A 20,617-nucleotide genomic window follows, 5' to 3' on the forward strand; every position below is an offset into this window, starting at 1 on the left:
GAGTGACGCCCGCGCGCGGTGCATCGTGGGAGAGCCCCTCATTTGCATGGAGGCGGGGCCAGGTACGGAGCGTGTCCTCCACCGTCCCGTCGTGCCCTGGGCGCGCGTGCGCGCGCACGCGCACGAGCCGCCGTGGCCGGCGGAGGAAAATGGCGGCGGAGCGCTAAGGGACGGGACGGGACCGCGCCGGGACAGCTGAGCCGCGAGCCGCTCCCGGGCCACGCCGCGCCTCCCCGCCCCGCCGAGAGACCTCCATGGCCGCGGGGACATCCCGGCAGCCACGTCCCTGATGCGTCTGCCCCGGCCGCGCAGCTACCGGGCACCACTAAGCGCCCAGGCCTGACCCGTCGGGCCTGACCCGCCGCCACCCCGAGGCGTCTGCGCCGGGCAGGGGCCGGGGAGGGGGACGGAGGCAGCGCCGGTGCCGCGCCCGCCCGGCCCCAGCCCGGCCCGCGGAGGAGCAGCAGCATTTTCGGGCCCAGCCCTCAGCGGCCCCGCCGTCAGGATGTCCGAGAACCAGCCGAACGCCAACAACCACCACCCGGCCAACAACGCCGGGGCCGCCGGCGGCAACAACCGCGGCGTCCGCAACCCCAACCTCAACCAGAACCCCCTGATCAACGTGCGGGACCGCCTCTTCCACGCACTGTTCTTCAAGATGGCAGTGACCTACGCGCGCCTCTTCCCTCCCTCCTTCCGCCGCGTCTTCGAGTTCTTCGTTCTTCTCAAGGTGAGGGGCAGCTCCTCCCAGCCCGCGGCCGGGCTGAGGGCAGGAGTTTCATTAGAAACACCAAAAGTCTTGCCTCTACCGGAGGTAGCAGGCTGTGTTTGGCCCACGCACACCGAGCCGTCCCTGGAGCTCCCGCGGGCCCCTCCTGTTAGGGAAACATTGGTCTCCGTGGTGGTCCCGGTGTTCCCTCACTCTGGAGCTCTTCCAGATCTGTAAATCAAAAAGAAATTGCTGAGCCAGCTTGCTGGGCAGCCAGGCTGGTTTCATTTTCTGTTTCCTAGCAATGGCACTTTTTGGATACATTTCCCACATGACCTACTGGATTGTTGGAGTTTTTGCTGGAGTCTTGTCTTCCTGCTCCACGGCTTCCAGGGTGGGAAATTAGAGAAAGGAGAAGGGGAGAGCAGCTTGCCAGGCAACAGCAGCACACTCCTCTAGGTTTCAGCAAGAAAACATTCAACACAGCTTCTCTCATGCTGCACAGATAGGTTTTCTACCCTTTCAGGTGACGTTTGGGTTTTCCACATCCCCGTTCCCTCTCCCAGTTGTCCATCTGCATCCCGGCAAACCGGCTGGGACAGGGATAGTGCTAACGGTGCAGTGGTCAGGCAGAGTGGCTGGGAGCAGTTTGTTGTGCTTCTGCCTCTGATCCCAGCTCCTCCCAGACAAGGAATAACTTCCTCAGGGCTCTGTGGAGAGCAGCCTGCAGGGCCAGGGGTCAGCAGCCTGCTCCCAGCTCTCCTCCAGCTGCTGGCAGGAGGGAAGTGGGTACCCACATTCCCATCCCGAGCCCTGGAATTACCCCTGGATCTTCTGTGGCTCCTGCAGCCAGGGAGGTGGCTCTGCTTTAGCTTCCCTCACATGTCCCTGTGCAGCTCCTCTGCAGAGTGGTGTTTACCAGGCTGTTTGTTCATCACAAATAGGTCAGGACAGCGGGGCTGATGAGGACAGAGCAGAGCAGGGTGGTTGGGAAGGGCGCTCTGAGCTCAGCAGTGCCGCTCGCTGTGCCAGCTGTGCTCAGAGCTCTGAACTTTGGACGTCTCTGTTCACTCCAGGGAATGAGTTTTTTTTATTCCACCCTGCTTTGCTGTGGTTTATGGCTGTTCCTGGGATGGAGGCAGGACAGGGAGCTGTGGTGCTCTGTGCATGGCCTCGGGGGCCAGCTCAGCCTCCTGTTCTTTGGGACAGCAGATCTGGGTTTGGGTCATCCTGCCCAGGGGTGGGTTGGTTTGCTTGGAGTTTTCTTTATTCTGCCTTTAAAAAGCTGGGCAGGCTTCTCTAGGTTTCAGCAGGAAACTCTTTGTGCTGAGGAGGGAAGGGTTGGAAGGCAGGGATGTGTTTCCATTTCCTTCAGTGTGCCTCATCCCACACTGGTGCTGTGTGTGGTGGGTTTTGGGGACACTGTTGGATGCAGGACCTGAGCTTTCAGAAGACTGTCACTGTCAGCTCTCACGAGCAGGAGCAGTTGGTTCCTGGTGTCTTGCTGGAATGCCATGGTCTGGCTGCTGCCCTGTTGCTGCAGAGAAGCATCAAACTCTCATCCGCTCGCCCAGATTATTCTGGTGTTTCACAGGCAGAGAAGAGCTGGTGATAACTGGGGGGGGTCTGACAGTGTCTGCCTTGTCTCCTGCCCTTTAGGCTCTCTTTGTGCTCTTCATCCTGGCCTACATCCACATCGCCTTCTCCCGCTCTCCCATCAACTGCCTGGAGCACGTGCGGGACAAGTGGCCCCGCGATGGCATCCTGAGGGTGGAGATCCAGCGCAACTCCAGCCGGGCCCCCATCTTCCTGCAGTTCTGCGGCGTGGAGAAGTTCCCAGGAATGGTGGTTGAGTCCACGACCGAGGAAGAGGAGGAGGAAGAGGAAGAAATGACTGTGGATATGTTTGAAAACAGCTCCATCAAGGTAAGGATGTGTACGCTGGGGGGAAGTCGTGGTTGGGAGTGAAGTCTCTGTGTGATTCCTTGGTCTTTTGGAAACAAAGCCTGTTCCTTGGCTGCTCCTGAATCCCCACATTGGTCTCTGATGGTTTAACACAGAAAGGAAAACCAGAGAAAACGTCTTTTGTGGGGTTAGGCCTTGGTGTGGATAGAGAGAGCGTGGCAGGTGCAATAAGAAGGCTGCTGATGTGGCTTTCCCTACTCTGGTTTTCCAACAGTTTGAGCTGGATATCGAGCCCAAGGTGTTCCTCAAGCCATCCCGGGTGAGCAGCACTGAGCTGCCCCACAACGACAGCCAGGAGTTCTCGTTTAGTGACGCAGCCACTAAAGGTATGCAGCCTCTGCGGGAGACTGTGTCCGAGTTTGAGATGCTAGCCCGAGCAGGTAATCACACCTTCACTGCTACCTGTGCTCCTCCTTCCTCCCATCATCATCCTCCTCCCCACACGTCCCATCCTGGCTCCTTGGGGCACCTGCACGGTGACCTTCAATGTCTTCCTGGGGATAATGCTGTCAGTACTAACAGCAGACCCACAGCAAGCTCTGCCCTGGGGCTGGGGGGAGGCTGGGTTAAAAAATTTGCCAGGCCAAGAGGTTTCAGATCAACCACAGGTGAACAAAGCTCCTGTCCTGGCAGGTTCCTATGGTATCTCAAATGAGCCTGAACCCCCTGTTCTGATCCATTCACTGTCCCCTGCAATCCACAGGGATCTCCTGACAGTGACATGAGCAGGGTTTGGGCTGTGTTCTGGGTGCTGAGCCAACACCAGCACTTGGAGCAGCCAATTTGCTACAATTAATTAATCCCAAAAGCCACCCAGCGGGTTTTGGTGGATTGCAATACAGCACTGCTGTTCCACTCGGATGTTCCCTGGCCTTATCCCACCCTTTTCCTGCCTGACCTAAGCTGCTCAGCACTTGTAAATTCCAGAGGCAGATTTAGTAGCTTTGTATTATTTAAAATGGAATTCCAGTGTGGAAAAACTTCTGTTTCTAGTGGTTAAGGTAGGAAATGTAGTAAGGAATATTTATCTTAAAATAGAGATGTGGACTTGGATTCTTTGGCTTTTTCCACAAAATTTGCCAGAAGTTGGCCTCTTTCACCCCGCTGTTGTCCCTGTGAATGCTGGAATTGTTTGCTCTGCAGACACACTGGGATTGTGGCTGTGGAGGAGGATGAGACTGGACACTGTCTTGATGCTCATCCAGAGCTCATTAGCCCTGAATTAAAGGTCATTAAGACCAGAGAGCGGTGAATGTTTTTGGTGCTGGACCTTTGTTGCTGGTGCCCAGGTTGTGCTGGGCTGGGGCACTGGTGGGAAGTCCCTTGTTTTGCTGAATGCTTGGTTGGAAACAATCCAGAAAAGGAGAGGAAGAGAACAGGCTGTTTCCCAGATTAGTTACAAAATTCACATCTTTAATTCATTCCCAAATACCTGATTTTATTATTTTTTCCAGGTTTTCTGTTTTCTCAGCACACCAAATTTTATGTTTAGTCAGAATATTTTACCATGAAAAAAATATTTTATTATACAAAGGAAGTAATTGTTTGTTGATATTTAAACCCTTGATTTCCTTTTGAGCTTAAAACTGTTTATAATGGAAACAAAAGACAAACCCAACAGCCCAGCTTGTGTTTGCTGCCCAATAAGGGGATCAGGAGATCTCTGTCAGTGCTGGGTCAGGTGTGTGGCTGTTCAGTTCTTGTGTCCCTTTAACTGTCACTGTGGGTGGTGCTGGGAGCTGCCTGACAGCTGCCTCCCCCCTCCTGGAGATACACCCTGGCAGTCTGAAAGAGCAGGGATTAAATTGCTTGGCTCTGGCTTAGCAGGAGGTTTTGTCCTTTCAGAGATGATGTAGCAAAAAAGCATCTCTTTGGAAGCTTTCTTAAAAAAAAACAAAAACCAAAGCAGGAAAACTTCAGGCCCCACCAGTTTTTGGGAAAGCTGTAATTGCTGCTGCCTTCATTTCTGACATGTAATTGCAGCAGTGACCTCAGTCCCCTGGGAAGTGCTGGGCTCTCGCCTCTGGAGCATTTACTTGGTGTTCAGCAGGTGTAAAGTGGATTTTCCTGCTGCTTCCCAAACAACATGGGAAGCAGAAATTGAGCAAAGCAAGAACCGGTGGCTCTGGGCTTGCCAGGCAAAGGTGTGGGCAGGGTTTGGGCAGAACTTGGAACTGCTGCCCTGAAGCTTTCCCAGAAATCCCACATTAAGGACTAATGTCAAGGGCTGTAATCCCAAAGAGTTTGTATTGATTGATGTTTAATTGGTTGAGGGAAGCCTGGAGCCCACATTTACAACCAGTTCCCTTTTCAAGAACATGATGGGAGGGAGGGAGCCCAGAGGGGCTGTTTTTGTGCTGGCTGTTTGCAGATTGTGTTGAGTCTCCCAGTGTGGCCACAGGAGGAATTGAGGAATACATTGTGGAATATTCTCTGGAATATGGCTTCCTGCACCTTGCAACCCCAATTCCCTTTTCAAGAACCTGATGGGAGGGAGGGTTTTTTTTTTGTGCTGGCTGTTTGCAGATGTGGGTGTTGAGTCTGTCTCCCTGTGTCTCTCTCCCAGTGTGGCCACAGGAGGAGTACGTTGGGGAATATTCTCTGGAATATGGCTTCCTGCACCTTGCAACCCCAATTCTCTTTTCAAGAACATGATGGGAGGGAGGGAGGGAGCCCAGAGGGGCTGTTCTTCGTGCTGGCTGTTTGCAGATGTGGGTATTGATCTATGTCCCTGTGTCTCTCTCCCAGTGTGGCCACAGGAGGAGTAGATTGTGGAATATTCTCTGGAATATGGCTTCCTGCACCTTGCAACCCCAATTCCCTTTTCAAGAACCTGATGGGAGGGAGGGTTTTTTTTCGTGCTGGCTGTTTGCAGATGTGGGTATTGATCTATGTCCCTGTGTCTCTCTCCCAGTGTGGCCACAGGAGGAGTACATTGTGGAATATTCTCTGGAATACGGCTTCCTGCGCCTGTCCCAGAGCACCCGGCAGCGCCTCAGCATCCCCGTCATGGTGGTGACCCTGGGTGAGTGGGAGGCAGCCTGGGCAGGGCAGAGGCTCAGGGGTGGGTACCTGCAGTGCAGAGACCTCCACACCATCTCTGGGAACTCTTCCTGAAGCTGATGGTGCTCACTTCCCATGCAGGAGAGCTGCATTGTGCAGCCTGTCTGCCTTTAGTAGGTCACAGCTTTTCAGAGGAGCTTTCTGAAATGGTGGAGCCTGGTTCAGTGAGCCCTGATGTCATGCCCAGCACAGTTTTCCCACATGGAGCAGGGAAGAGCTCTCTCCCTGGCAGAAGGCACTGAAGCTCTGAGCAGCAGTTAGAGCTTGGTGGCCAGAGCAGCTGTGCAGGAGCAGGGGACAGTGCTCACAGATCTGTCACGCTGTGTGTGCTGCTGTGCCCCTGTGGGCACCAGCAGGTCATTTCCCCAAACAGTGTTCTCCTGTCCTGGCATTTGCTCTGTTAAAACCTGTCCAAGCCAGGAACACGGCCTCAGACCTTCTCGTGCCTGTGAACCTCTGTATCTGTTAGTGCAGCAACCTGAGAGGAGCTCATCACTTCCTCCCACTCAAGCTGAAGCAGAGCTGGATGGGGGTTAAGCAGCTTTCCTGTGCAGTCATGAGCAGTCAGGGTGAGCCCCAGAGACAGGCCAAGCCTAGAGGGCAAATTCCCTTTGTGTCTGTGCCAGCACAGAGTGTGACATCCCTGACAGTCCTTAGGGCCCGACTGCCATTTGCACTTCAGTGTGGCTGGATCTGTCAGGGGGGGTGAGATTTTCCCTCCCAGTCCTCCCAGGTTTGGTTTTACTGCCCCAAGTCCACATACAGACACAGCTCTGGTGGCACAAGTATCCCTCACCTTGTGCCTTTGTGGCTCCAGGTGTGAACAGTGTGAAAGGTTTTTTGTGTTCTCTCTAGATCCTACGAGGGATCAGTGCTTTGGGGACAGGTTCAGCCGCCTGCTGCTGGATGAGTTCCTGGGCTACGATGATATCCTGATGTCCAGTGTCAAAGCTTTAGCTGAAAATGAGGAAAACAAAGGTAAGGCCTGGAGGAGTCTCAGCAGAGGCTGCTTGGAGCAGTGGGTGTTTGTTCTGTGGGTGCCTGACTATCATCTTCTGACTATTGATTAATCTGTAATGCAGGGAGCAGCTCCCTGTGTTATTGTCAAGGACAAAACGAGAGAGGCAGGAGGGGAGAGGTGTCTGGAAACGTGATTTCCTCCCACCTCACCGCCCTGCATGACAATGAGTGCTGCCCTGAGGATTTGCTCCAAATCCTGTTTCTTCAGCAGGCACTGGAGCTTGGTTCTTAGTCTGTGGTTTAATCACACTGAGCTTGTGTTTGTGCTTTTTCTCCAGGTTTCCTTCGCAACGTGGTGTCTGGGGAGCATTATCGCTTTGTCAGCATGTGGATGGCCAGGACGTCCTACCTGGCAGCCTTCGTCATCATGGTCATCTTCGTAAGTCACTGTGAGCTGGGCAGTGCCTGGTGCTGGGCACTGAGTGCCTGGTGATACAGCAGAGCTCTCATCTGCTTTTAAAGTGTAGTTGGTGGAGGATGAGGCCTTACTCTTGGGCATGTTTCTGTTTGTTTGGGGTTTTTTTTAAAGTTCCTGAAGTCCACCAGTGGAATGAACAGTAGGGCTGACCTAAAATGCAGTGTTGGTTTTGTTGTCAAAAGGGAGCTGCTGTTAATTTCTTAGTGTCCTTAAAACACTCCAGCTGTCAGTACAGAGTGCAGACATTTGTCCTCTGAGACTTTTAAGAACAGCCCAGACTGATTTGCCAGGAGGGATCAAGATAAACCAAATGATGATGTGTGAGACAAGATGTTTTCAGATACACATCAGACAAGATCCCAAGCCATAACTACCTGGTGTTTGCTGTCTTGGGTGGCTGTGGGTGACTGTCTCTTTGTGTGTGGCTGTCCCACCCATGGGGCAGGTCTGTGCACAATCACACTGCGGGCACTGAGGAGGAACTGAGTGCAGGGAGGAGCGGGATGGAGCACGGGAAAATCCCTGCTCCCAGCTCTGTGGGTTGGTGTGGCCCCAGTGCAAACATTCAGGCTTGGTCCCTTTACAAACAAATCCCTTACTGTCTGTTCCCCTGCAGCAGCACAGAGATTAATTGCTGTTTGTGAAGCTCTAATTACTCTTTGGGAAATGGCTCTGCACAGCTCCAGCTAATGAACGTGGGATGTGCAAGCCCAGACTCGCCTGGGTCTGTGCCGCACTGCGATTCCGAGCGACTCCCGCACCCGTGGGGCTCTAATCTGCCTCCCCTTCTCTCTCCTCTTCCAGACTCTCTCTGTCTCCATGCTGCTGCGCTACTCACACCATCAGATCTTTGTCTTCATTGGTAAGGACTGGCCGAGGGCTTGGGGTTGTGCTGGGTACTGTGCCTGCTGCAGCACGGGGTATTGTAGAGTCACAGCAGGTTTGGGTTGGAAGGACCTTGAGGATCATTAGATCCAGTTTAGAAGGGTCCTACCTGTAGCTGCACAGAGAGTACATCCTCCTGCTCCCACTGCACTTCCCAGAGCTTATTCTCTGTCCTGAGAAGCATTGGCTGGGGACAGAGGATGTGGCTGCACTGAGCAGACAGCACTGTGGGGTGGAGGGTTCTGTGGCCCTCCATCCTCTCTGTGCCTCAGCCTGTTTTTCCTCTTGCAGTTGACCTGTTGCAGATGCTGGAGATGAACATGACCATTGCATTCCCTGCTGCTCCACTCCTCACTGTCATCCTGGCTCTGGTCGGTAAGGACTTGCTTCACTGCTTGTGTCTGCAGCACGTCCCTCTGGGATCTGTGGGAAGTCTAATTCCCTGTTCCCAGCTGGCCACAGCAGGTGGTTACTGTGGCTGCTCATCACAAGGCAGAAGGCTCTGGAATTTGATGGCACAGTCAGCTCCATTGTCCTTCTGGGTCCCCTGGAAAAGCAGCAGTTTGTTGGGAAATCCCAGAATCCAAAGCTTTGTCCGTCCCTGGAGCTCGTTGCAGACTTGCACTGTGTGGCCACGTTGCATTTGTACAATTTTAATTTAAAAAGCAGCAAAACCTCCCAAAATCTGCGCTGCAAGACGCAGCTGATCTGTGGGATGTGGCAGGCAGAGCATCCTTGGCTGTAGCTGATGTCCCCTCTGTCCCCAGGTATGGAGGCCATAATGTCTGAGTTCTTCAATGACACCACAACTGCTTTCTACATCATCCTCATCGTGTGGCTGGCAGACCAGTACGACGCCATCTGCTGCCACACCAACACCAGCAAGAGGCACTGGCTCAGGTGAGGGCTGCCTGTGGCCACATTCCCTCTGCCTGTCCTCCCCCAGCTGCTCTGATCCTTCCCAGCACCCCAGGCACAACAGCCTCCTCTCCTAAGGGTGTTATTTGTGTGGCTGCTCGAGAGCTGCCCCACACGTCACAGGGTCCAAAGTGAAATTTTTCCAATTTGGATTTGGGCCTGGGTCTTGGAATCACCTTGATCTTCCCCAGCCTCTTGTTTTGTCCTATTCATACTCTAATTATCTGTTTAATGAGTCTCTGTCACTCCCTCTGAAGTGCCCCAGCTCAGGCTGGTGTTGGGAGAGAAGGGAGCTCATATTTTCCTGATTTTTCTTGCTTTCTTGTCCAGATTCTTCTACTTGTACCACTTTGCCTTCTACGCCTACCACTACCGCTTCAACGGGCAGTACAGCAGCCTGGCTCTTGTCACCTCCTGGCTCTTCATCCAGGTGAGTCCCTGCTGCACCTTGGGGGGCTTTGTCACACTTCCTCTCCAGCTGGGTTGGAAGAAGGGATCCTCATTTCTCTAAGAGATGGAATTGAGCCTGGTGTGGAAATGGAGCAGCAGAATGAGGCTGTGGATGTTTGGATTGCTGCCTCCAGTCCAGCCATGGGACTGACAATAACCTGATGCCACAGGGCTGTTGGGAAGGATTTCTGTCCTTCTGGAATAAATGCTGGGGAGGGTCTGCCTTGCAGAGGAACTCTTCAGGCCTGTCCAGTGAGGAGTGCTGGTGGGATCAGCTCCAAGCTTATGACTGATATCCTGGATCAAGCATACCTGTTGGGTGAATTTGGTTGTTGACCTGCTGCAGGGTGGGGACAGGGAATAGAGGATGGGCCAGAGGAATGCTGTCATCCTTCTTTTCCCAGCCTTTGAAAGTGGAGAGGGGTTGTACTCTGTGCCTGTCTTCAGAGAGAAACTATAAAGCAGCTTGCAGTATCATAGTGGAAGGGATAAATCTTTGCAAACTTGCTGGTGTCAGAGCAGCAGGATTCTTCAGGAGAAGTTTGGTTTACTTGGGATGTGGTGGCCTGTGACACCTTTCCCTTTCCTCCGCCAGCACTCGATGATTTACTTCTTCCACCACTACGAGCTGCCAGCCATCCTGCAGCAGATCCGCATCCAGGAGATGCTGCTGCAGAACCAGCAGGTCGGGCAGGGCACCCAGACCACGCTGCAGGACAACCTCAACAACAACACCACGGCCGCCCCGGTGGAGGCCGGGCCCCGCCGAGCCCCGCTGGCCCCCGGGCCCCTCGGGGAGGGCGGCGCTCCGGCCGCCCTGAGCCCCGGCGAGGCCTCCAGCGTCATCGCCGCCGCCGCCGCCTCCGTGGGCAGCGACCTCAACTGGGTGGCAGAGACGGCCGCCATCGTCACAGAGGCCTCGTTCCTGTCTGACCTGAGCAGCACCCTGCTGGAGCCCACCGTGGTGCACGAGGCCGTGGCCAACGGGACCCCTCAGGAGGCGGCCGCGGCCTCGGGGTTGGTCGCTCGCATCAGGGTCAGCAGCGAGCACCCGGAGACGGCCGTGGGCTCCATCACCATCGAGGTCACCTCAACGTCCGTGGTGGCTGCAGCAGATGCTTCCCCCGCTGCTGGGGCTGCCCCTCTTGCCCCGCTGCAGGAGGGGGTGGTCCCCAGCTCCTCCCTTCCCAAGCAGACTGAGGCTCTGGAGGGCTCAAACAGCCGAGCAAAAGCCGGTGGTAAAAACTGCACGGGCAGCAGCGGCGTGGCAGAGCCCCTGCCAGCCTCAGGGGGGGACAGTGACCAGGACAGAGGTTTGGAGGACCGGGGGGAGAGCAGCCCCTGCCCAGCACCAGCAGAGAGAACGCCCAGCTCAGAGCCAAGCTCCAGGAACCTGTCCTGAGCCCCATTGCTGTCACTCTGGACTGCCAGGAAGACATTTGGATTTTGTTTGTTACTATTTCTCACTTCACCATCATCCTTAACCCATGGATCCCTCTGAGCAGAGCCGGAGCAGCTGGGACAGAGCAGGGCTGCTGTGACCTCCCTCCCCTAGGGAAGGCACTGGGGGGGCTGTGGGAAGGATGGGGGGTTTTGGTCCCCTGGCTCCTCTGAGGCCACAGGTGAGCCAGCTACCTGTTCCCACCCTGCCCTGCTCCTGCCCTGGCTTTTCCTTGTCCCCCGATCCCTGGCTTTGCCCCTGCAGCTGTGTTTGCAGTCCAGGTGCTGATCCCAGGTGGGAGCTGACCTGGGACAGGCCACAGGTGTGGCAGCTTTGTGGTTAGAGTAGGAGTGGGTGGAACAGGCAGTGTCCAGCCCCTGTGGGAGAGCCACAGAGGTGATTCCTGGTCACCTTTCCTGCTCCTGAGGGGAGGAGGAGCTCTTCCCTTCCCCAGGCACAAAGTCTGCCCAGGCTAGGGCACAACCAAAGCAGAAAGCTGCAGTTCAGCCCCTTTTTTTCTGTCCTTAAAGTTCCCTTGGTGGGTGGGTTGGGAGGTGGAAGGTGCTGTGTGCAGGTGGGAGCTGCCATCCCAGGAGCCACGAGTGATGCTTGGAGGGAGCTGTGCTGCAGTGGGGTGAGGGCAGCAGCTCTGTCCTGCACAGCTCTGCCCTGGGTGAAGCAGCTGCTTTCCAGTGCCTTGTCCCTCCTGGGGGACACGTCTGTGTTTAGGATCAGCCCCATCCCAGAGGAGAGAGCGGCTCCTCATGCCTGGATTGTTGCATGAGCTGATTTAGCAAAGAACCAAAACACTAAAGCCAAGACATTTCAGCTGGTTTTCCCACGTTTCCCTGGCAGTGGAGGTGAGGCTGGCAGAGCCTGCCCTGTCCCAGGGGGCTGAGCTGGGGGGCTGCCTGTGGACCCTGCAGAGGGGCCAGATCCATGCCAGGGAGGGTTTGTGCAGGGAGGTGGAGCAGAGCGAGGCAGGATGAAGCTCTGGGAGAACCATGGTGGGACAGGGCAGGGACAGGAGGTGACCTGTGGGCACTTGGCTCTCTTGGGGACAGCTGGGTCCCTGCACAGATGTCCCTGAGTTCAGTGTTTTTCCCCTATGGCTGAGCAGTGTCTGGAGTCCCTGGCCCTCGGGGGGCTCCGTGCGTTTCAGTGTTACCTTATCAACACGGGGGGGCTCAGAGCCCCCTCCTCACCCCTCTGCCTTTCCCACCTGGGTGCCCCCTTTTTGGTTTTTTTTTTCCTTTTTACCTGGCGCAGCCATGGTGCTGTTCCAGGGCAGGGGGGACCCTGCTGTGACCAGCAGGTCAAATCTTGCTGCTGCCCTCACTCCTGAGAAGGAACCTTGTGGCCAACTGGCTCCCAGCCTCTGGAGTGCCAGCAATGACCACGGGCTTTTCAGAGGAGTGGGTGGGAGGGGAAGGGGGGACACCAAACCAAATGATTTGATGAATGAAGAGTAGAGTTCATTCTATTTAATTAATGTACAAAATGTGTTTGTATATAATAATAAATATTATCTCTTAACAGCTCCTGCAGCGCTGCCCCATGTCCTGCCCACGGCTGTGCTGGGCTGATGTGTGGGAGTCCTGGGGGCAGGGGGGTGCAATGCTCAGTCCTGGGGTGTCACCATCTGTCCCCGTGCACTGTGCAGGGACAGAGGGCTGAGCACCAGCCCTGCCCCGGCCATGCTCGGTGCTGCTGGGGCAGCCTCCGTGCCAGGGCTGCAGGGCTGGCTCCTTCCACAGCCGCCCGTGGGGGCATGGGGAGCTGTTCCTCATCCTCAGCCCTGAGCCGAGCCTGTCCCGCTCCCCGTGCGGCCTCTCCATCGCTCACCCTCCGCCCGAGGAAGGCTCCGGTTCTGCTTTGCGGTGGCTCTGGGATCAGCCCGGGTTTGGAGCTGGAGCTGCCTCTCCAGAGGGAGGTTCCGGTCTCGGCCTGTCCTGCCCCGTGCATGGGGGAGCTTCCTCTTCCTCCTCCTCCTCCTCCTCCTAATCGCGGCCGTCCTGCGGCGGGGCTGAGCTGGGCCTGCGGAGGAAGGAGGGGAAGGGGAAGGGTTGTTCTCAGCCAGCCCTGGCTGCGTTTGGGGGAGAGGAAAAGCAGACTTGGGCTTTCTTGATCATCTTTATTTACGCGGTGTAAAAACAGAGCCGGGGGCGTGGGGCTGAGCTTTGTCCAGGCACTGCGGGAGCCTCTCACCCCAACTCAACCCCCCAAAAAGAATCTCCCGGTCCTTCAAACCCCACTGCCGGCAGAAGGGACAAAGGGGGGAAGAGACAAAGGCCGCAGAGCTGGGGCAGCCCCAGGACATCCCCCCTCCCTTTTTTCCTTCCACTCCCGCTGTGATCCGGAGGAGCAGCTGCCCTGCCCTGCCCTGCCCTGCCCCTGGCATGTTTTGGGGGGTCCCTGCCCCCATCTCACCTCTCCTCCCGGTGTCCCTCGGTGGCCAGCGGGGCGGGCAGTGCGCGGCCGCCCTTGGTGGTGCCCAGCACGGACACCAGCTCGCTCTTCCTCAGCAGCGCCGCCCGCAGCTGCTCCCGCATCTCCTGGATCTTCTCCTCCAGCTCCCGGAGCTCGTTCTCGCCGGCCGCTCTGTCCAGGGGCTGCGGCGGCCGCCCGTTCCCGGGGTGCCACGGAGGGGACCCCTCCTGCTCGGGGGGGGCTTTGTCCAGCTGGAAGCGCACCCGCCGCGCCTCCCTCCGCAGGGCGCCCCAGGGCTGCTGCGCTGCCGCCGGCACCGACCGCGGCTGCTGCTCGCACCTGGGTGGGGAGGGCCGAGTTGGGATCTGGCTGCTCTGGGCTCCCTCCGCAGCCCCACAGAAGCCTGGCTGGGAAAAGGAGGAGGAGGAGGGCAGGGCAGGCTCCCAGTCCCAGCCGTACCTCTGCTCCAGCTTCAGCTGCTGGCTCTTCCGCTCCTCCGTGCCCATGTTCAGAGCCCGATGGATTTTCTGTGGGGAACATGGCAAGAGTGAGTTGGGGGGATGGATTGGAGGTTAATAGGCCAGGGATTAATTGCAGGGTGATGGTCTGAAGGTGATGATCTGGGGGTGATGGTCTGGGGGTGATGATCTGGGGGTGATGATCTGGAGGGTGATGATCTGGGGGTGATGATCTGGGGGTGATGGTCTGGGGGTGATGGTCTGGGGGTGATGATCTGGGGGTGATGGTCTGGGGGTGATGGTCTGGGGGTGATGATCTGGAGGGTGATGATCTGGGGGTGATGGTCTGGAGGGTGATGATCTGGGGGTGATGGTCTGGGGGTGATGATCTGGAGGGTGATGATCTGGGGATGATGATCTGGGGGTGATGATCTGGAGGGTGATGGTCTGGGGGTGATGATCTGGGGGTGATGATCTGGAGGGTGATGATCTGGGGGTGATGGTCTGGTTCAGGGCTCAAACAGGGGTTGGTGGTCCATGGCTGGAGAAGGTGGTGCAGTTTAGGAGGGAGCAGCCATATGGGGTTAGGAGCCTTTGGGGCACTAAGCCCCTTCCCCTGGCCCCACCTGGCTGGTGTGCAGCCAGTAGTTGAATTTCTTCTTGCGGCGGATGCGGGGCAGGACGAGGTGGTAGAAGACGTGCTCGCCCAGCGAGGTGAGGAGGGAGCCGCTCAGCCCGATGCACAGCAGCACGAACAGCCCCGAGAAGTGGTAGATGCCCATCTGCAGGGTCTGCGGGGGGCAGGGGGTGTGGGCTGGGCTGCGGGGGGGGTCAGAGCCCGGAGCCCCCTCCCCGGCCGAGGCACCACCGCCGCACCTCAGTGACGGCGAAGACGCGTTTGCCGCAGGGCACCATCTTGTACCACTTGTCGTGCAGGAGGTCGATGAACCCCGAGGATTTGTAGCGGCTGATGAACTCGGAGACGTTGGAGGTCAGCGGGGAGTTCTGGGGGAGGCCGATGCCGTAGCCTGGCCCCGGTGAGGAGGGGGAGAAAGGGGCAGTGTTGGGACAGAGGGTGCAGCCCCCAGTGCCACCCACGGAGGGGGCACCTCCCCACCCTGGGTGGTTGTGGTAGGGCACGACCCCAGCCCCATCACACACACACAGAGCAGAATCCCCTTCCCAGCACAGCCCCCCAAACCTTCAATGGCGAAGGGTTTGCCCACGGTGAGCAGTTTGCAGTCAGAGTCGATGGAGACCTCATAATCCAGCAGTGACTTGTCCATGATGAAGGCGTTGAGCTTGGCAGGCTCTGTCCTATGGGGACGTGGGGGGGATGCTCAGGGAGGGGCTGCTCCCCCCTTGCTCAGCATCCCCCCAGCCTGACACCCCTCCCAGAGGTGCACAAAAGATGCCCTGGGAGGGGTAAAAGGTGGGGGGAACCCCTCGTGCTCTCCCTGCCCCTCACTTGAGCATGGTGACACCGTCGGGGGTGGTGGGGACGTTGTAGCGCCGCATGTACTCGTGCATCTCGGGGAAGCTCTTCTTGATGTACTCCTCAGCGCTGCTCTCCCACACCGTGCCGAAGCGGAAGCCCTGTGAGGGGTGATGGAGCTGGAAGGAGGCACCAGAGCATCAGCACCCCTGGCCCCAGGAATGCGTCCCCACTCCCTGGGGATGTGTCCCCAGCCCTGAGTCCCAGGCAGGGTGTCTGGGCAGCCTCAGAGGTGCAGCAGCTCTTGGGGGTGTCTGGGAAGGAGGTTCCCCAAGAACGGCCTCAGCCTGAACTCAGCCCACTTCCCCCTGCCCTGGAGCTGAGGCTGGGATTTAACATCAGTGGGATACACACACAAAGCTTTCTGTGAGACCCTCCCACTCTTAGCAGGGACCAAGATGCAGGACTGGGGCTGGAGAGAAGAAGGAAGGTGCAAAAAGAAGGACAGGACCCCTCTCAGCCCCTTCCCTGGCCTTCAGCCCTCTCCCAGCCCATCTGAAGCAGCAGGACATGCTCACCTTTGGGTCGTGGATGCCTGAGAGCTCCTCGAAGGTCTTGTCCCCCACCATGACAGCTGCCAGGTTGGCCGTGTAGCTGGAGAGCACCAGGAGGCAGAAGATGGCCCAGAGGTTCATGAGGAAGCGGCCGGTGCAGCACTTGGGCGTCTTGCTGGAGACAGTGCGCCCAAAGAGGATGGCATAGCACAGGTTGAGGGCTGAGGAGTAGGAGAAGATCTTCATGCGGTTGCGCCCGTGAGGGGTCATTCCATAGGGGCTCTTCCACTCGTAGAGGGTGAGGAAGAGCGCGGTCATGTGCAGCGCCACGAAGATGCCCACCCACATGGTCCAGTGCAGGGGCCACATGAAGGCCCCGATGGGCGACGCCGTGTCCTTGGTCCTCACCAGGATGCCCAGGCTGGTGGAGAAGAAGGGGCTGGTGAAGTCGATGACTTTGCTCCGCGCAGAGTTGATGCTGAAGGAGGTGACGGCCATGTGGGCCGTGCCACTGAGCAGGTCCCCCACCAGTCCCGTCCAGCGCCCGTTCTTCCAGGCTCCGTATTTCCCATCTCCCACGATGTAGAGCTCGAAATCAAAGGCCATGTCCTCGGCCAGCTTCTCCAGCAGGTCGATGCAGTACCCATAGCAGCATTTCTTGTACTCCTGTGGCACTGATCCGTTGCCACTGCCAATCTTCTCAAAGAGGGCGTCCAGCACGGCCGAGTCGTTTGTGCCAGGGTCCAGGCAGAGCTGCCCGGCCGGGCAGTTCCCTTCTTCATCCACCTCCCTGGTGAAGACAAAGGGGTGCTCCACCAGTGTCACCACCCGCAGCCGTGTCCGGGCCCCCTCAGCCGCCTCGCTGGGGCTCTTGTGCTGCCTCTGGCTCTGCCACACGACCTCCTCCAGCTCCAGCTTGCCATGGCTCCAGGTGCCCGCTGTCATCCAGGTGGGGACGCCCTGCGAGTCCCTGCACAGGCTCCAGATGCGGAACTGCTGCTCTGGCCTCACCAGCGCCGTGTTCTCCACACGCACCAGCCCCGTCTGGCCGTGGAAGGATGTGTTGGCCAGGAACCTGCCAAGGAAAGGGTTTCACTGCTCTGGTGCTCAGGGCTCAGGGTCAGCTGGGACCGAGGAATGAGGCTGGGAGCTGAGAGCAGGACGTGCCCGACGTGGGCAGGGACAAGGTCAAGGAGGAGCGGCAGGATCCGGCCCTGCTGCGCTGCCCCGCAGCTCGCTGTGCTGCCAGGGCCAAGAGTTATTAATATTTATAGAGTGACCATGCTCGGGCAGTGTTAAGGAGATCTGAAGTGACACATCCCCCCTGTGCAGTGCTAACCATGTCCTGGGGCTGAGCCCCATGGTGGTGGCTGCACACACACATCCCAGGGGTCCCCTGGCTCTGCCCTTACCCCATCCCAGGTCTGGGGCAGAACCCTCCCATGCACCCCAATATCACAGAGCCAGGATGAGGCAAAGAGGAGCCCCCAGCACCCCCTTACCGGGCAAGGAAGAGCCCTGGGGACTCGCTGCCTGCCCGGTGCCTCTCATTGCAGCTCCCCGTGGTCTGCAGCTGTGCGGGGTCAGGGAGGCCGTGGGCAGCCTGGGCAATGGCCTGGGACACCAGTCCCACCATGTCCTGCACGAAGAGCTCCAGCGGTGGCCGGCTCACCTCCCCAAAGGCCAGCAGCCCCGGGGGCAGCCCCTCGGTCTGCAGCTCACTGGGGCTGAGTGGGAAGCCCAGCATCCAGTGGAATTCCTGTGGTGGCAGCCCCAACTCCTCAGCAGCCTGGAAGATGAGTCGAGCACGGTGCAGGTCACAGCCCAGCAGCAGCACTGGGCTGGAGAGGCTCCTGACACGGTCCCCGTGCTGCTGCAGGTAGCGGGCGGCCCTGGGCTCATCCAGGTAGCCCAGGTCCAGGACAGTGCGGAGGAAGAGCTGGGAACGCTGGGCCCAGAGGTCGAGGAAGCTGTCGATGTCCCAGGGGTGGCAGAGCACCAGGCTGGTCTCGTGCCAGTCGTTGGCCTGCAGGACGCTCACCAGCACATCCACCAGCGTCTCCGGGGAGCTCTGCCGGTCCATGTGGAAGTGGAAGGGGCTCTGCCAACACACGAGGGTCCTGGCTGTGCCCCTGCCCATGGGAAGAGCCCAGAGGCAGCACCAGACATGGACCCACCTGCCCTGAGGTCATCCCACACTCCCTGCCCATCCCCTGCCCAGTTCCTGTCTGGGATGCACTGCCAGGACACGTCCCAGAGCCCTTCAGAGACAGAATGGAGTAGGGACCAGGGCTGAGGGCTGCAGAGCCCCAGAGGAACCAGGGAACTTACCTTGGAGTGAAAGCTGGAATTGGGTCTGGGACAGAGCTGGGCAAGGAGCCAGGAGAGAGCTGAGATGGGAGCTGGGATAGAGCCAGGATAGGGCTGGAATGAGGGCCAAGAGGGGGCTGGAATAGAGCTGAGATGGGAGACAGAGAGCCAGGATGGGGCACAGGATGAGGCTGGGATAGAGGCAGGATGGAGGTGGGAATGAGGATGGGATGGGGCCGGGGTGGAAGAGAAGACAGAGGGAGAACAGAGCCGGGATGGAGCCCCGGTACTCGGGATGCAGCAAGGATGAGTGAGTGGCTGGGATTCCGAATTGGAGCTGGAATCGGAGCCGGGATTGGGATCGGAGGCAGGTCCGAGCCGGGAGGAGGACCCGCGGAACAGAACCGGTATGGAGCGAGACGGGGATCGGGATAGAGCCGGTATGGATCCGGGACGGGGATCGGGACAGGAGCACGGACGGAGCCGGGACAGGAGCAAGGACGGAGCCGGCGAGCAGGGACGGGAGCGGGGACGGGAGCTGCGTGCAGTGCCGGCGCTGCGGGTCTCACCTGCGCTCGGAAAGGCAGCGGCCAGCGGGTGTCCAGGATGCTGACGAAGGGGACCTGGAGGGCGGCGGCGAGGAAGTCGAGCTGGAGCAGCTCCCGGCGGGAGCGGGGCAGCGCCAGGACGGCGGCCACGCCGCGCCCCGCCAGCGCCCCGCACACCCACCGCGCCAGCGAGCCGGGGTCCCGCGCCGCCGGGCCGCCCCCCACCACCTCCAGGCTGAGGTTGTGGGGCAGCGTCACCTCCCCGGGGCCGGGGCCGGTACCGGCGGCTCGGGCCAGCGCGGAGCGGAGCCGGGCGCGGGCGGGCGCGGGCGGCAGCAGCGCCCCGAGGCGCACGGTGGGGCCGGGGCTGGGCCCGGGGGGGGCCGGGACGCGGCAGGGTTGCGGGTGTCCCCCCGCCGCCCCCAGAGCCGCCGCCAGCAGCCAGAGCGCCCGCAGCCCCGCCATGCACCCCGCACCGGCCCCGCACCGGCCCCGCCGCTCTGCGCTCCGCCGGGCACCGCTCCGGCTACGGGCAGGGACCTCCGGCCGGGTCCCGCCGGGGCCCCCCCCGTCCCCGGGTAGCGCCGAGGCCCCGCAGCCCCCGGTGCGCCGTGGGTCACGCCGGACCCGGCCCACGCAGCAGCGCCGGACCCGCCCGCAGCCGCCCCGTCCACGCCCACGCACGGCGCGGGTCCCCCCCTCCCCGCACCCCACCCGCGCTGCTGCCCTGCGAGCGCTGCCACCCTCGGGGCCCCGGGCACAGAGATGCCCGCTGATCCCAGGGTGGTCCCGGATACCTCTGGACCACTGGGATGTTCCTCCTCTTCCTTCTCCTCATCCTCCTCCTCCGACGGAAAGCCCCTGGGGTGGGTCCCGAGCCGTGAACTGCAGCCTCCATCCCGGGAGAGACCCCAGCCCGACCCCTCCATCCTTCCTCAGTCTGAGGTGCAGCTTCAATAGCTGGGGGTCCTGAGGCCCAGAGGTTCCAGGGCTGAGCGATTTTTTTTCTGCTGCGTGGGGAAGGGGAGAAGGGCAGCAGCAGCACAGCCTTCCTCTGCTTAGAGAGGGGATGTGGGGTCACCCTCCTCATCCTCAGCAGGGAAACTGAGGCTCGACCCAGCCCAAGGGTCCCTGCCACCAGCACACAAACACCAGCAACCAGGGCAGGAGCCACGCTAAATTAATAAGGAAAAATGAGTGATGGAGCCAGAATCCATCTGGCAAAAAGTATTGGTTCATGTAATATCGATAAATGTAATGAGTCACAGCTAATGAATTCTCCTGCGGAGCTGGACCTGCAGGGAGGGCAGCTCAGATCCTGCCAGAGCACGGAGGGTCATGGGGGGCTGGAATCCCCCTGACCACGGGCCCCCCTTGCAGGGATAAACACAGCACAGCCCAGCCCTCACTGTCCATGCAGGAGGGTCTTGGAATGCAAACCCCTCCCCAAACATCAGGCACAGCATGGGGAGGCTCTCTGGGAAGCCCCATCCTCCCTTCTGCTCTGAATGCAGCACCCCAACAGGAACCCCACTGTGGGATGACTGGGAGGGAGCTCTGGGGTCTGGGGTTTTTTTCTTTTGGGCTCCCTGCAGCAGGGATGTGCCCCCACCTCTTGCCCCTGCTGCAGCCCCTGGCTCCGGGTGACAGTCCCTGCTGCAGCTGATGAATGTTGATCCAAAACGTTGGGAGGAAGAGGAGGAGCAGGAGAGGAAGGGAAAGGAACAGCTCCAGTGATTAAGCTAAAAGCATCTTCTCAGGAACTGGCGGGAGCTGAGCTGGGGATGCTCAGATGCTCTGGTTTTAAAATGCACTTTAAATCATCTGCACTTGGTGTATTGAATGGGAGGGGGGGGGTGACACAGAGGGATGGCCAGGGGACACCTCAACACCCTGTAGGGACAGGGAAGGACCCTCAGGGTGAAGGGAACTGGGCAGTTTGGGGATAAGGAAGCACTTTCCCACTCCCAGCGGGCAGCCCGCCCAGGGATGCAGTGAGAAGTGGTCAAGGTC

The 20,617-nt window shown here is 59.0% G+C and overlaps 2 protein-coding genes across 3 annotated transcripts; one reads left to right on the top strand and one right to left on the bottom strand.

Moving 5' to 3' along the window:
- Positions 1 to 94: 94 nt before the first annotated feature.
- Positions 95 to 12,409, top strand: TMEM259 (transmembrane protein 259). 2 transcript variants are annotated; one of them, XM_071452160.1, is made up of 11 exons: positions 95 to 730; positions 2,369 to 2,635; positions 2,889 to 3,054; positions 5,589 to 5,699; positions 6,593 to 6,715; positions 7,036 to 7,136; positions 7,980 to 8,037; positions 8,352 to 8,435; positions 8,828 to 8,960; positions 9,309 to 9,408; positions 10,024 to 12,409. In XM_071452160.1, the coding sequence occupies exons 1-11, from the start codon at positions 506 to 508 to the stop codon at positions 10,828 to 10,830; spliced, it is 2,175 nt and encodes a 724-aa protein (XP_071308261.1). In that variant the 5' UTR covers positions 95 to 505; the 3' UTR covers positions 10,831 to 12,409. The 2 variants fall into 2 exon arrangements, with proteins under 2 accessions (XP_071308261.1, XP_071308262.1); XM_071452161.1 differs by having other exon boundaries at positions 2,889 to 3,000.
- Positions 12,410 to 12,523: 114 nt separating this feature from the next.
- Positions 12,524 to 19,069, bottom strand: GRIN3B (glutamate ionotropic receptor NMDA type subunit 3B). The gene is made up of 10 exons (XM_071452159.1): positions 18,626 to 19,069; positions 17,249 to 17,847; positions 15,771 to 16,821; positions 15,226 to 15,371; positions 14,959 to 15,074; positions 14,634 to 14,785; positions 14,384 to 14,548; positions 13,759 to 13,826; positions 13,300 to 13,638; positions 12,524 to 12,906 (listed from the first exon to the last, which is right to left on the bottom strand). The coding sequence occupies exons 1-10, from the start codon at positions 19,067 to 19,069 to the stop codon at positions 12,870 to 12,872; spliced, it is 3,117 nt and encodes a 1,038-aa protein (XP_071308260.1). The 3' UTR covers positions 12,524 to 12,869.
- Between the last annotated feature and the right edge of the window lie 1,548 nt (positions 19,070 to 20,617).

The sequence above is a fragment of the Agelaius tricolor genome, unplaced genomic scaffold, assembly GCF_023055355.1.
Source record: "Agelaius tricolor isolate 1412-34295 unplaced genomic scaffold, bAgeTri1.0.p SCAF_33, whole genome shotgun sequence".
NCBI lineage: Eukaryota > Metazoa > Chordata > Aves > Passeriformes > Icteridae > Agelaius > Agelaius tricolor.